The following is a 13,468-nucleotide window of genomic DNA, read 5'->3' on the forward strand; positions in this document are numbered from 1 at the left end:
TTGCTGAGACGGAACCCAGATCCCTTTATCAGGCACCTGAGGTTGATTTAACACACCTGTTCCTGGCCAGTGGAGGCGCGAGATGCGTTATACAGCCAGTCCCACCAGTGGCGTCAGTTCAGAAAAAGTAGACGAAGTACATTTTATTTTTTTTCCCCCGTTTCTACGGTTTCTTGGGCTGGATATGGCAGCCTGGAACGGTTGTTCAAGTGCAGCTAAACTTGGCATGTTAGTAAATGTGCCACAATTAACAATAATGAATTGCACCTGTAGCTGACTTACGGAACCTGGGAATAGGCCTATACCATTTTGTCAAGATGGGGAGAATAAAAGTGTGGAGAATATAATTATAATACCTTGTTAAAGTGACCATTTTGTTAAATTTAGCATTTGTAGTTATTTTGCTGTAATTTAACAACATAATAACCAGCACAGATAGACGAAGAGACATTTGTGGATTTATATTTAAAAGTAACTTTTATTTTCCCCCTGGACCCAGGGTATGGCAGCTGCATACCCCTGCCATACCCAATTGACGGCCCTGAGTCCCACCCCCCTTCACATTCCCACCTCCCCGAGCTCCGAGGTCTCGCGTCTCTAGCCCATTACCCACACCCGCTGTGACGCTGTCCGGGCTCACGCAGAGACGGAGGGGACGCCGAGAGGTCACGCAAACCAAGACAAGATCAAAGGGAAGCGTATACTGTATGTGCCTGCGCCTGTGCAAGTCTGCAGCACGTCATGCTGGCAAGAATCAAACATGCGTGTGCTACTGTATGTGTGTCTACTGTATGTACTTCAATGGGGCGGCGGGGGTGGGGGGGGGGGGGGGATGCAAAACGATCAAAAACAGTGCTTTTAAAACTGTCTGAACAGATGGTTGACAGGTCTGTTCCAGAGGAAACCGTTTATTTCGGGGATTTGGAGATTTGCACATGGGTTCTGGATAAATGGCTTTCAAACATTTATTTTTCCAAATACATTTTTGATTGATTGTTTGTTTGTTGCTACAACCTATACGGAATTCATTTGCAAGTGTGACTCGCAGCAACCACACTGGTTATCATGAGACTGACACAATATGTCCATATATGGGCATTCGCAGATATGGGCTTAATATTGATGACACATCTTGGCCATAAATTGAGCGTGACATGAGGCCTATTGATGACATCATGGGTCTTAGCCATATATGGAGCATGATTGCCAATAATGGTTATATACTAGCCATTATTGGCAATATATTACAGCCAATAATGTCTTTTTCTGGCACATTTAGTAATAGACCCATATCATGTGAATGTATGTGTGAGAGTGAGTGTGAGTGTGTGAGACATGAGTAAAAACGCTAAGCCGGTTTAATAATAATCAAATAACTAAGGAATTTCCTTACAGTCTAATATGTAGGCAATTGACTTGGCACAATACTAGAATAACACTTTGTTTACAGCAGGAAGCCTGTTGTAAGACGTCTCCCATCCTCTGAAATTGCAGTAGTTGTGATTTAGCTTTTAATCCTGCAGCCTTCTTACACAGAAGAACAAAGTCGCCAGTACTGCCTTGACCACAACCAATGTCCCTGCACACTAATATAATGTGTTGTATTTACACTCTTATTTACTAACGCAGCCCTTACAGCAGGGGGTGGGCAATCATGTCTTTATGATCGACCAGTCTTCGCTGTTACTACATGTCATCTGTTCGACACCCAACTCTAACCCTTACCCTAAACCTAACCTCTGTGGGGTGAGTCGCTAACCCTCCCGACGCTCCTTTGTCGAACTGGCGGTCGTTCGAAAGAGCGAGATTTCCCCGTCTATCTGCTTTTCGGTCAATCGCGGAGAATTTTGAAAACTCATACAAAAAAACAAACCACTGTCCAATTACACTCTGCAGCCACGAATGTGAACCCCAACGAATCACATTAGGGGAGCAAATTAGAAATCAACATAGGAATGACCCTGTCAGCATGCATGAGTCCAATTGTGTGACCTGTTAAAGATGGCCACCACTTTAAAACCACAGATAACAAGACAAGACAAGACAATATTGAGAATGAGTTCGGGAGGAGACGCCAAGAGACGTCATTCAACGCAAATAGGAAGATAATGTTTTTTTGTAATGCTTAATATATCTAATTTGTAACAACAGCTACAGTAACTGCGCAGTATGTTTTCACAAAGCTGGTAGTTAAAGTTAATGCGACCAATCAACCAATGCGGCCTCCAGCAAAAACGTGTCTCGTTTTACAGCTGCAGGCTGATACCCAAGTACCTGTCAAAATACTTTATAAACATTAAGGATGTCCATAATTACAACACCAGAGGCAGCGCCACAGATCACTTTCAACCCAGAGTCAAAACCAACAAAGGGTCAAACTCTTTTTTCTGCTATACCACCAAAATGTGGAAAGCCTTACCGAAGGCCACAAAGGAGTGTGGATCACTAGCATCCTTTAAAATTGCCCTGAAAAACCACTTACAGGCAGCAGCCGTTCGCAACTGGTAAAAAAGAATCTAGCCCAACCCTACCCTCCCCTGCTAGCGGAGCGGTTAAGTGCTACGATCTTTCAATTTATGATAAAAGCGTGAAAATTGGCATGAGCAGTCTCCATGGGTCACTTGACAAGAAAATTGGCCGAGGCAATTGAAATTTCAATATGGCGGCCGTTTTTCAAGATGGCCGACACCTTAGTGCAGCATTTAAGTAATATAATGGTTTATTTGGTGATACAAGCATGAAAATTGGCATGAGCAGTCTCTGTGGGTCACTTGACAATAAGCCACCCACAGCTACTTGACATTTCAAGATGGCGGCCATTTTTCAAGATGGCCACCACCTTAGAGGTTTATTTGGTGATACAAGCATGAAAATTGCTATGAGCTATCTGAAAGGCTCATTTGACAAAAAAACGCCACAGCCACTCAAGATGGTGGCCATTTTTCAAGATTGCCACCACCTAAATGGAGCAGTTAAGCAATATAATTGTTTAGTTAAGTGACACAAGCATGCACATTGATATGAGCAGTCTTTATGACAAGAAATCACTTCCAGCCACTTGAAATTTCTATTTTCAAGATGGCCCCCTGGATCCTCAAAAGATACATTTTCTCATAGAATTGTATGTATTTTTCATTAAGGACGATTTGATGTCATTTTAGATTATGTTAAATAACTTTTAACACATCAAAATACAACTGTGTTGATCATAGATAGATTAGAAAAGTGTGAATATCTGCACTACCAGGGCACACTGGTGATATATCACTGCTGTTAAACTCAGAATGGGGTTCAATGTCAGCGAATTGAAAGTTAGTATTAGCCTGACACTCAGCCTGAATTGACATTTCGTTTCACTCCATTATTCAGTCTGAACTCGCTTCCACCGAAGGCGATTGCAGGGATGGGCGTTGCCAAAAAAGAGGCAGTCTTCAGCGATTGGTTCACCGTCTGACAACACATGAGTTGTGTTGTTATGTGTGGCTGGCTAGTGGCTAGCCTGTTGCTTGCTAGTGCTACTTGCTAACCAAAGAAACAGGCAGAATAGGAGCACTACAAACTAGTAATCAAACACAACATAACATGCCTGCCACTGGTGTTTCATAGCGAGATCGATACGATCGCATTTTACCACAATTTACCGCATTTTACCGCGATGCGCGGTACGGTACGGCGGAGGCGCTGGTTTACTTGGAAACGCACATGACCCTTCTGGGAAACCCCCACCCACGCTGATCACAAGACGCTGATTCACAACGCTGATTCGCCGTACGGATTTTCGAACGAGGAAGGCCTCTTCAATGAGAGCACTTCTAGACCCAAAACGCCAAAACAACATTTTTAAGGGGTGTGGCTAGCGATTCAGGGTCTGGAACTAGGCTAAGTTAGTATCCCAAATGCTGTCTAATTTACCCCAAAACAGTTAAGATAGCTGCACCTGAACTGACAGGTTGTGCCAGTGCGGGAGAGACAAGCCAAGGTTAATGGGGTTTTAGTTAACCGGATGGTGTACAGATCACACAGGATTTAAATGGCATTGGAAGACCGACTGGACTAAGTGTAGGGTTAAGGCATGAACTTTTGTTGTATCCCATACATCAAAGTGCTTGGTAAAAGGTGGTAAAAGTATAAACCCTAAGCCTCTGCTAAGACATGGCAGAAGCCATCGTAACAGTTGAGAAAACTAACTGGGACAGATGTTTCATTTGTCAGCAGGTCACCAAGGAAAAACTAATTCAGCCAAGTTTATTCAGCAGAGAGCACGATTGTACTGGTTATGATCTCATTGCAAGAAATGTTCCATTATTTCATAACAAAATAACATTGCATGGATGCACCTGGGACGTATCCTCAGTGATGTAGCCCCAAGCTCATCAGTGTTTCAGGTCTAGCAATATCATGCCCCTCACTTGTGTGACCCAGCCGAGGTTGATCAAGTCCCGACTTATGTCCCAGTAGCTACCCTAATTCACTCCACCACTCTCCCAGAGACTGGGAGAGGCAATCTGGCGCATGGAGGGACTAGGCTGAGTGGATTGACTCCTGTCCGAGCCCCTCCTATGTCTCACCAGGTCCAGGACCTGTGCGTTGCATCAGACTCCAGCCCCAGACATTTCACTCAGGAGTGGTAGATTCTTGAGCTGCAGTGGTACTGCAGGCTCCACCTGGCCCACCGGTGGTGCTGCATGCAGGCTCCACTTGCGGCTTGAATGGCCCTCCTAAAGGCCTAACTGTGGGTTTGTTGGCTGGGGCGCTAACCCTACCTGCTCCCAGATGCCGTCTACATTCTGGCTGTCACCCGTCTCTCCGGTGGTCACCAGACTATTCCTGGTTGTCACATAGTCTATTCTATGAGTCACTATAAATAAGATCAATGCTCTGCCTATCTTACTTAGTCCAACACGACTAGACGAAGGAGATGCCATAGAAAGCACATTGACAAGACACAGGGCAAAATATCATTCAAGCTGTAAACTTAAGTTCAACAACACAGAGCTGGAAAGGGCCCAAAAGAGAGCATCTACTGCTGCTGAAGACACCAAAGATACCAAAGATATCCATGTCAAGAGGCCAAGAAGATCCCAGCCCTCAAAATAAAAGCTTTGTGCTTTATCTGTGAAGATGAGAGTGCAAAGTCCCCCTTACAGGACGCAATGACAATGAAACTTAATTAAAGTTAAAATGAATGTGCCAGGAATCTAAGCGACAAGAAGCTCCTTGCAAAGCTTGTCATTGCGTCCTGTAAGGGGGACGTTGCACTCTCATCTTCACAGATGAAGCACAAAGCTTTTGAGGACTGGGATCTTCTTGGCCTCTTGACAAGGATATCTTTGGTATCTTCGGTGTCTTCAGCAGCAGTAGTTTATCCTTTTACCAACTTTTACCAAGCACTTTGATGTATGGGATACAACTAAGTTCATGCCTTAACCCTACACTTGGTCCGATCATTCATCCAATGCCATTTAAATCCTGTCTGATCTGTACACCATCCGGTTTGTGCCCTGGTAGTGCAGATATTCACTCTTTTCTAATCTCTCTATGATCAACACAGTTGTACTTTTGTGTTAAAAGTTGTTCTTTAGCATTTTGATCTTTTGAGGATCCAGGGGGCAGCCATCTTGAAAATAGAAATGTCAAGTGGCTGAAAGTGATTTCTTGTCATAGAGACTGATCATAACAATTTGCATGCTTGTGTCACTAACTAAACAATTGTATTGCTTAATGCTACATTTAGGTGGTGGCAATCTTAAAAAAAATTCCACCATCTTGAAAGTGGTTGTGGGCATTTTCTTGTCAAATGAGCCTTTGAGACAGCTCATGGCAATTTTCATGCTTGTATCACCAAATAAACCATTATATCGCTCCACTAAGGTGGTGGCCATCTTGAAAAATGGCCGCCATCTTGAAATTTCAAGTAGCTGTGGGTGGCTTATTGTCAAGTGACCCACAGAGACTGCTCATGCCAATTTTCATGCTTGTATCATCAAATAAACCCTTATATCACTTAATTGCTTCACTACGGTGTTGGCCATCTTGAAAAATGGCCGCCATCTTGAAATTTCAATTGCCTCGGCCAATTTTCTTGTCAAGTGATCCATGGAGACTGCTCATGCCAATTTTCACGCTTTTATCACAAACTGAAAGATTCTGATGAAAAAAAGCAGTTAGCCGCTCCACTATGCCCCTTCTTTGTATATACTGTTTGTTTTGACTTACTGTCTTCTATTTTGTTTTTCTTTACATATCTACTGCATAGTACTGTGTTCTATTTGTCTGTCATTCAATGTTATATGAGATACTTCAATGGTTTCCAGTGGAAATAAGCTTAGTCTTTTCATGGATCTCCTTTTAGTAGACCTTGTACCAGTGAACTGTACCGTCATGAAACTGTACCTTTTCCTATGCAAACTTCTAATAAAGTCTTCAATCAATCAATCAAAGGCAGTGTAGTCAGAGGCCTTAGGGAGATAGAATGGTAATTGTGTGCTAATCAGTCTAAAAGCACCAAATTGATGCACAGATGTAGCCCAGGGCATGGTTTAATGATTTAGCTAGGGCACCCGAGTCGGCGACCTTCGGGGTCGCCACAGCGGCCAAATCAAGTTGGGCTCCCATTGACTTTCTATACACTATACTACAGGAGGAGAAATAAATCTGCTTTAAGTAGGATGTGAGGGGTCTAACTAGGGGTTTGTCATGATTCTGAATCCATTGCAAGCATTTGTTTTGCACAAAAAACATTCCTTGGGCTATAAATGGCCCCAAAACGCCCACAAAACTGTGAAAAGTGATGACTCATCACTAAACCATCATTTAGTGACGAGCTTCGTGGGACGTATAATAAAATTAACTCATAAAAGGCACCGCTCACTTCACACTGGGTGTGTTTTTTTAAAGTACATTTTTATGCCAAGTACTTTCCTACTTTTACTCAAGTACATTTTGAATTCCGGACTTTTACTTGTAACGGAGTAGTTCTACATTGCAATATTGATACTTTTACTCAAGTAAAAAAAATGTAGTACTTTTTCCACCACTGGTAGTGTGGCAAGTGATAAACACAGCCTTTAATAAATCTCTCACAACACAGTTGAGAGTGTTAAGTTGATAGGAAGCCCCTCACGTCATTCAGTTCACCTGCTGAAGTGACGTATGCTTGGGGAATGACGTTTCCAATTGCCCATCTGTCTGTTTACGTAAAGATCCACGGGGGGAAAGGATTTCATCTTCATTCATAGCCAATACAAACACATTCACAGAATGTCATTCTCTAGCTCAGCTTTTGCTCTAAGAAGTCGTTGGTAATTGATCTTTCTCACTTGAGATTTCTTTAAAGCACGGGTGGGCAACCTTTTTTAGGCATAAGATCACTTTTTCAAGGCCGTTGCTCTTCCATCGCCAGACAGGTGGATCTCCAAAAATAAGGTAAAATCGGTAAAACGCTGGCAGAGTAATACCCGGCAGTCAATGAAGTACCAAAAGTAAAAGTACAATGTGTTGATAGCAGATCTACAAGCTCACAACGTGCCACGATGCGACAGGCTATTTTCAAATTGCCAAGGTATAAAATAGGGCTACAGTGGTTTATGTATGTTTTAAAATATCATAATGTATATCTGCAAAGTAGATTGTAACTAAGATTTTCAAATAAACGTAGTGGAGTAAAAGTACAATATTTGGATTTGAGATGTAGTGGAGTAGAAGTAAAAGTATTGGAAATTGGAAATACTCAAATAAAGTACAAATACTTCAAAATTGTACATTACTTAAGTAAATGTACTTAGTTACTTTACACCACTGCACACTACACATAGAGTTGCCCCTCCTGTTGTGCATCATAGAAACTAGGTGGGCCACTTAACAGCAGCATTATGTGCAGTCAGTGCAGAGCTGTTTGATTTTCACCCCATCCATTTTTTGTGGTTTGGAGTGTGACAGAGAAAACAAACACAGCACCTCTCTGTGCCTCTAGAAGCAATGATTGTCCTGATGCTCCAACTCATTGAACACAATGTGGCATCACCTAAGTTTGTAAAGAATGATTTTCCTGATTTTGGAACACATTTGGGAATGCTCAAACGCATAGGTTAACTGAGATCTGAGATAGGTAACTGAAGGTTCACACTAAACTACATATTGATGTATTTTCATTAGATTCAGACTAGTTAAGTGTAAACAAATAAGGAGACCCAGTCAATTACATGGAATATAGCTCCAACATACCACCAAGCAGGTTCAGCCAACCTCAGTTTTCATGCAACTTGCAGGTAAGGGATTTTATTTGTAATCCTCCACAACTCTTGGTCTGGTGTTGCACGCACCTCTCTCACACCTCAACAGACAATAATATGAACACGGTTGAAGACTCAAGGTCATTTCGTTTGTAGTTTTTAGTTTTTGTTTGTTTACAACCCACATACACTTTTTCACAGAGAGAACCCCCCCCCCCCCCCCCCCCGAGCCACTGAACAAAAAGAATAAAATAATAACGCCTAATTTGCAACAGCAACGCAGTTGAACCGAGTTCCATTAGGGCCTAGGAAGGATCCCTGCACAGTAAAAACCTTACGGGGTTCATTAACACACTGATTTTCCTGCGAGAGCCTTACTAAAGGCTGTGTCTATCACTTCGCCTCTGAGAATACAGTACATAGATTTGCCTCTCTTGCTGTGCTGCATAAAATATACTTATAACACCATCTGCTCTATTAGATTTGTTTTTTCTTCTTCTTCTTTTTACCCCATGCATTTTTGGGTGGACCTAACAATCGGCACTGTTAGGCAACAGTTTCTGTCGTCTATGATATCAGATCAGAGCTCGCATAGCACGGCTTACTCATCTGTGAAGAGAAAAGCCTGGTCACGACATAAGGCAGAGAGTGCCTAAAAAGGTGGGATTTTCGCCGCGTGAATTTCCCCAGAAGTTGTCTTTTTTCACAGTGCTGTGTTCCTGCAAAGTTGTCTTTTTCATGTTTCATCCAGTGTTTTCAGACAGAAGCAGTTACTACTACAATCTGAGATAATACATTCACGGTTAACTTTCAAAGTGGACAAAGTCCATAAGACGCGAGAGACAGGTGCAACATCAGAAGACAATTGTGGAATTCAATGTTTTATCTGCAATTTGCAGCATGCGAGAGTGCAGTGCAGACACCAACCTGCTCTCCACACCCTCCTGTCTAGCATTAGGGTCCAAGGTCCATAAGTTACTAAGAGACCCATGAAATGAAATGGGACAATAAAAAACATAGATGAACCCAAGTAGATTCAGTCAACCTTTTCTATGCTCCAAAGGTAGTCATGGACTGATCTGAAGGTCCGGAGGGCACTTGCCTGGAATGCCTTGAATGGGATGAGTAGAGTGTGGAAATCTGACATGGGAGAAGCCCTGAAGAGACGGCTGCTCGCAGCTACAGTGGAGTCAGTACTACGTGCTGTATGGGGCCCGGAGCATACGAGCGGAGTGGAGCTGGAGCAGAGTGTGGAGCGGAGTGCGCTGATTTTTTTGCAGAGCGCGGAGTGGGTTTATAAAAATGTACGAGCGAACTCAGGGCGAGGACCACCTGCTGTCTGCCTCCTGCCGGGGACCACATGTTTGAGCATGCCCGGGCAGTCACACGGAGACACAGACACTCGGACAGACACAAAGAAATCCTGAAGTGCACAGTGCAGCGCATGTCCCTGATCAAGATTTCAGTCGAAATGTCTCCATAATCCACTCAAGTATGGTTATAAATACCTTGTGTCAGTTAAATTATATCAACAGCCTATCAAAGGACACGATTTGAAATGCAAGTGAGACGGATTTTTGCTGAACGAACAACACTCAAAGCGGTGCGTTGTGAGCTTGTAGATCTGCTGTTTTCACTAGTTTGGGTCCCGGGCAAACGTTTAATTTCTCTCAAGCTAAAATGTTTGGGAACCACTGCTCTACGGGGCCTCCCATAGGTCACACAGATGGTCACAGAGAGAAGGATGAGGCTGTCTGGGCACTGTGTCAGGCAAGCAAACTGACAGTATGGGAGCAAACCCAAGGCACAGCGCAGGACGGGAAAGAGGCTCACCACATATGTAGACAAACTACAGCACGACAGCTGAGCTGACAACACCGCAGAGCTAAAGACCCTGATGCTAGGGTGTGTGGAGAGCAGCGAATCAGGAGGCCCGAGTTGGTGTTGGTTGCACTCTCACATTGCATCGCATGCTGCAAATTGCAGATAAAATATTGAATTCCACAATTGTATTCTGATGTTGCACCTGTCTCTCGCGTCTCGCCTCAAACAAAGAAAAACGTGAATAGAGTTGGTCAGATAGAAGTCCTCAAGGTTACTCACTCCATTAGCAGTTTTTCTTTGTTGTTTATTTTTTACAGAAGAGTTGTGTTATTTAAACCCACACATGTTCCTATCTGGGTACCTTTGGGTGATCGTTCTCACAAATGAACATGACAGGCAGACGAGATGAGAGACACTAAACAAGTAAAAAAAAAAAGCCTAATTAGCAACAGGACACCTTTGAAATGTGAAACACTTTTGAAGTCCCTAAGTCATTGAGGCGAAGACAGAAGACAGAAGACAGAAAGAAGCATTATGTTTTTAAAGCATGATCTCATTTAGATGTTATTGACTCATGACCATTAAAGTCACACCTCGAATATACTGATCCAAACAAGTGCACATACAGTACAGCATAAGGAAGGGACCTCCAAGATAATATATTTATGTACATTTGTTTCCTTTGCCAGTTATCAGCAATGGATAATGAAAGCAGATGGGGAAAAGAGTTGATGAGAACACATTTGCCATGGCAGCAGCCTTGCAGCCTGCCCTTGAACATCTTTTAAATGTGATGAAAAACTAAAAATATTGTACCAAAACACATTTCTCTTTACAAAAACATCTTCTGAAGAGCATCACAACTCTATTCTCCTATTGCAGCTTTTTAACAAGGTAAAGTACCTCACCCACACAACCTTTAGTACTGATTGAAAAGCTGCCATTCTAGAGTTCTTCAAGTAGCCAACTACAATCAGTGTGTGACCTGTGTGGGAGTTTTGGAGCACAGAATCAAGAGGAGCATTTACAGTATGCCAACATTCCTCTCAAATGAAATCTGTTTGGAAAGTGGTGAATAAACAAAAGTTTCGTTTTAGGAAGTGAAGGTCAATGAGTGAAGACAATCTTGTCAAAAAGAGGAAAAAAACCACTAGCACTAGCATCACTAGATTCAAAACACTTAATCTGTTTAAGCACCAGCTCTGTTCCAGCACATCTTCGGTAGGTATGTCCTTATTTGGCCAGCTCTAACTCTGGCAAACGAAGAGCGTCATGAGTTTAGTTTACACTGGTAGATAAATGCAACAGTGGCTCCCATTACTCACTCTGGCAGTCTCGTATAAGCTATTGTGTATTGAAGTATAATATGGGGCTATGCTACTTTAAAATTCAAAGTGGTTTTCATTATATATGTACAGTATATACTGTATATATCGTCGTTGTGGGGGTGAAAACCTTGTATGTCCAAAACATACAAGCACACAATGCCTTGCACCGCAAGGCATTGTGTGCTTGTAGATCTACTGTTTTCACTACTTTTGTGCGACGGCCTTGTACGATGAAGTAGGGCTTTACTTTGTGAAAGAACATAAAAATGTGAAACTTGGAGATACAAGGTTTCCACCCAACAACGACGATATAGTATTATGCATTGTATTATTGTAGTTATTAATGATATTCATAAGCAATGTTTCTACAATATCCTGCAAACACAATTACAGCGGGGACAGAGTGTGTGTGTGTGTGTGTGTGTGTGTGTGTGTGTGTGTGTGTGTGTGTGTGTGTGTGTGTGTGTGTGTGTGTGTGTGAGAGAGAGAGAGAGAGAGAGAGAAAGAGAGAGAGGTATAGAGGGAGAGAGGTATATATACCGTACTACTGCTGACATGTTCTAAGCACCACATCTCTCTCTAAGCACAGGGGTTGGGTGTGTTCTCTGTGTGCAAGAGTGTGTGTGCAGGCTTGCGTGCGTGCATGCGTGTGTGCGTGCGTGCGTGCGTGCGTGCGCATTGTCTCACCCCAGCGTGGTCATGGTGACGATGGTGTACCAGAAGGAGGCCGGGATGCTGGTGAACTTGGTGGAGGAGGAGCCCTTCTCGGCGTAGAACATGACGGTGGCGAAGATGATGATGGCCATGGTGAGGGAGAAGAGCAGGAAGCCCAGCTCCGAGGCGCAGCTCTTCAGCGTGTAGCCCAGGATGCGCAGGCCCTGCGAGTGGCGGGAGAACTTGAAGATGCGGAAGACGCGGAAGACGCGCAGCGTCACAAAGGCGCCGCTCACGTCCTCGTTGTCGGTCATCACCAGGCCGATGTAGTAGGGCAGGATGGCCACCACGTCGATGATGCTCATCACCGAGCGCATGAACAGGTAGCGACTGGGCGCGGCGAACAGCCGCATCAGGTACTCCACGGTGAAGATCATGACGCAGGCCGTGTCCATGCAGAAGAACGCCACCGTGTAGCGCTCGCCACACGGCATGTCCTTCTGGCTGGGGGTGGCGCCACAAGGCACCGTCTCCACCACGTTGGTGATGACCGAGATGGCGATGAAGAATCCCGTGACATAGTAGAAGACCAGCGCCATCGTGGAGGTGTGGGGGTTCTCGAAGGCCCGCCACATGGCCTCCCTGCAGGTCATGTTTGGCGGCTTAATGTCCCTGTTCTCTTCCTGGTCGTCCTGGAGCCTCTCTGCGTTCTCCCTCTTCCTGTCCTTGTACTCTTCATAGCAGCAGTCGCCGATGATTTCCGGAATTATGCCGAAGAAGGCCAATTCGTCATCATAGGCCGAGATGCACTCGTAGCGCGGGTAATGGAGCTTTCCCGTCCGGTAGAAGTTGAGGACGCTTCGGAAGGTGTCGGGATCCCGGTCAAAGAAGTATTCCTTGGTTTCTTCGTTGTAGAAGAACTCCTTCTCGTTGCTGCCCAGCAAGGTGTCCGGATAACGGTCCAGAGTGTTTCTCCAGGTTTGGAAGCGACGACCACTGACATTGAGGACGATAAGCTCATCCTGTCTCTTATTGTGGTCTCTTATTGGGGCAACAGGCATAGGGCAGTTGGCCACTGGCATCCAGCCAATTGCGGCTGCCCTGGCAAAGGGCAGCCAGGCAGCTACTCCTCCCGCCATGATTTCACAGTCTTGGAAGTGATCTACCTCCTCTGACTGTCATCTACAGAATAGAAATTAAACTGTCAAAACAACAGGGAAATATAGTCAATATGAATTATGAACTGTGCCATGCCATTAATAACAGAATACAGCAAACTCTGGCACACACCATCTACTTGTGCATGGTATTGTAAACTCAACTCTGACATTGACATTTAATCTTTCAAAGTTTTCTATCTTTGCTACCACTCTATTATTATACTGTCCAATACAGAAATATCCTACTTCCAGGTCAAAGCCATTTGTGCCA

General features: G+C 43.9%; 1 protein-coding gene across 1 annotated transcript in view; it reads right to left on the minus strand.

The window, feature by feature from the left end:
• The window catches only part of LOC308286522 (A-type voltage-gated potassium channel KCND3-like), a gene marked incomplete at both ends in the record, with an annotated part of 101,815 nt that extends 88,639 nt beyond the window's left edge, over window positions 1–13,176 (minus strand). Inside the window, one exon of the mRNA XM_080727563.1 lies at window positions 12,071–13,176. Within this exon, the coding sequence (XP_080583689.1) occupies window positions 12,071–13,176 (1,106 nt within the window). The remainder of the gene's footprint in view (window positions 1–12,070) is intronic.
• Between the last annotated feature and the right edge of the window lie 292 nt (window positions 13,177–13,468).

This window comes from Nannobrachium achirus, assembly GCF_963921795.1.
Source record: "Nannobrachium achirus genome assembly, chromosome: 6".
NCBI lineage: Eukaryota > Metazoa > Chordata > Actinopteri > Myctophiformes > Myctophidae > Nannobrachium > Nannobrachium achirus.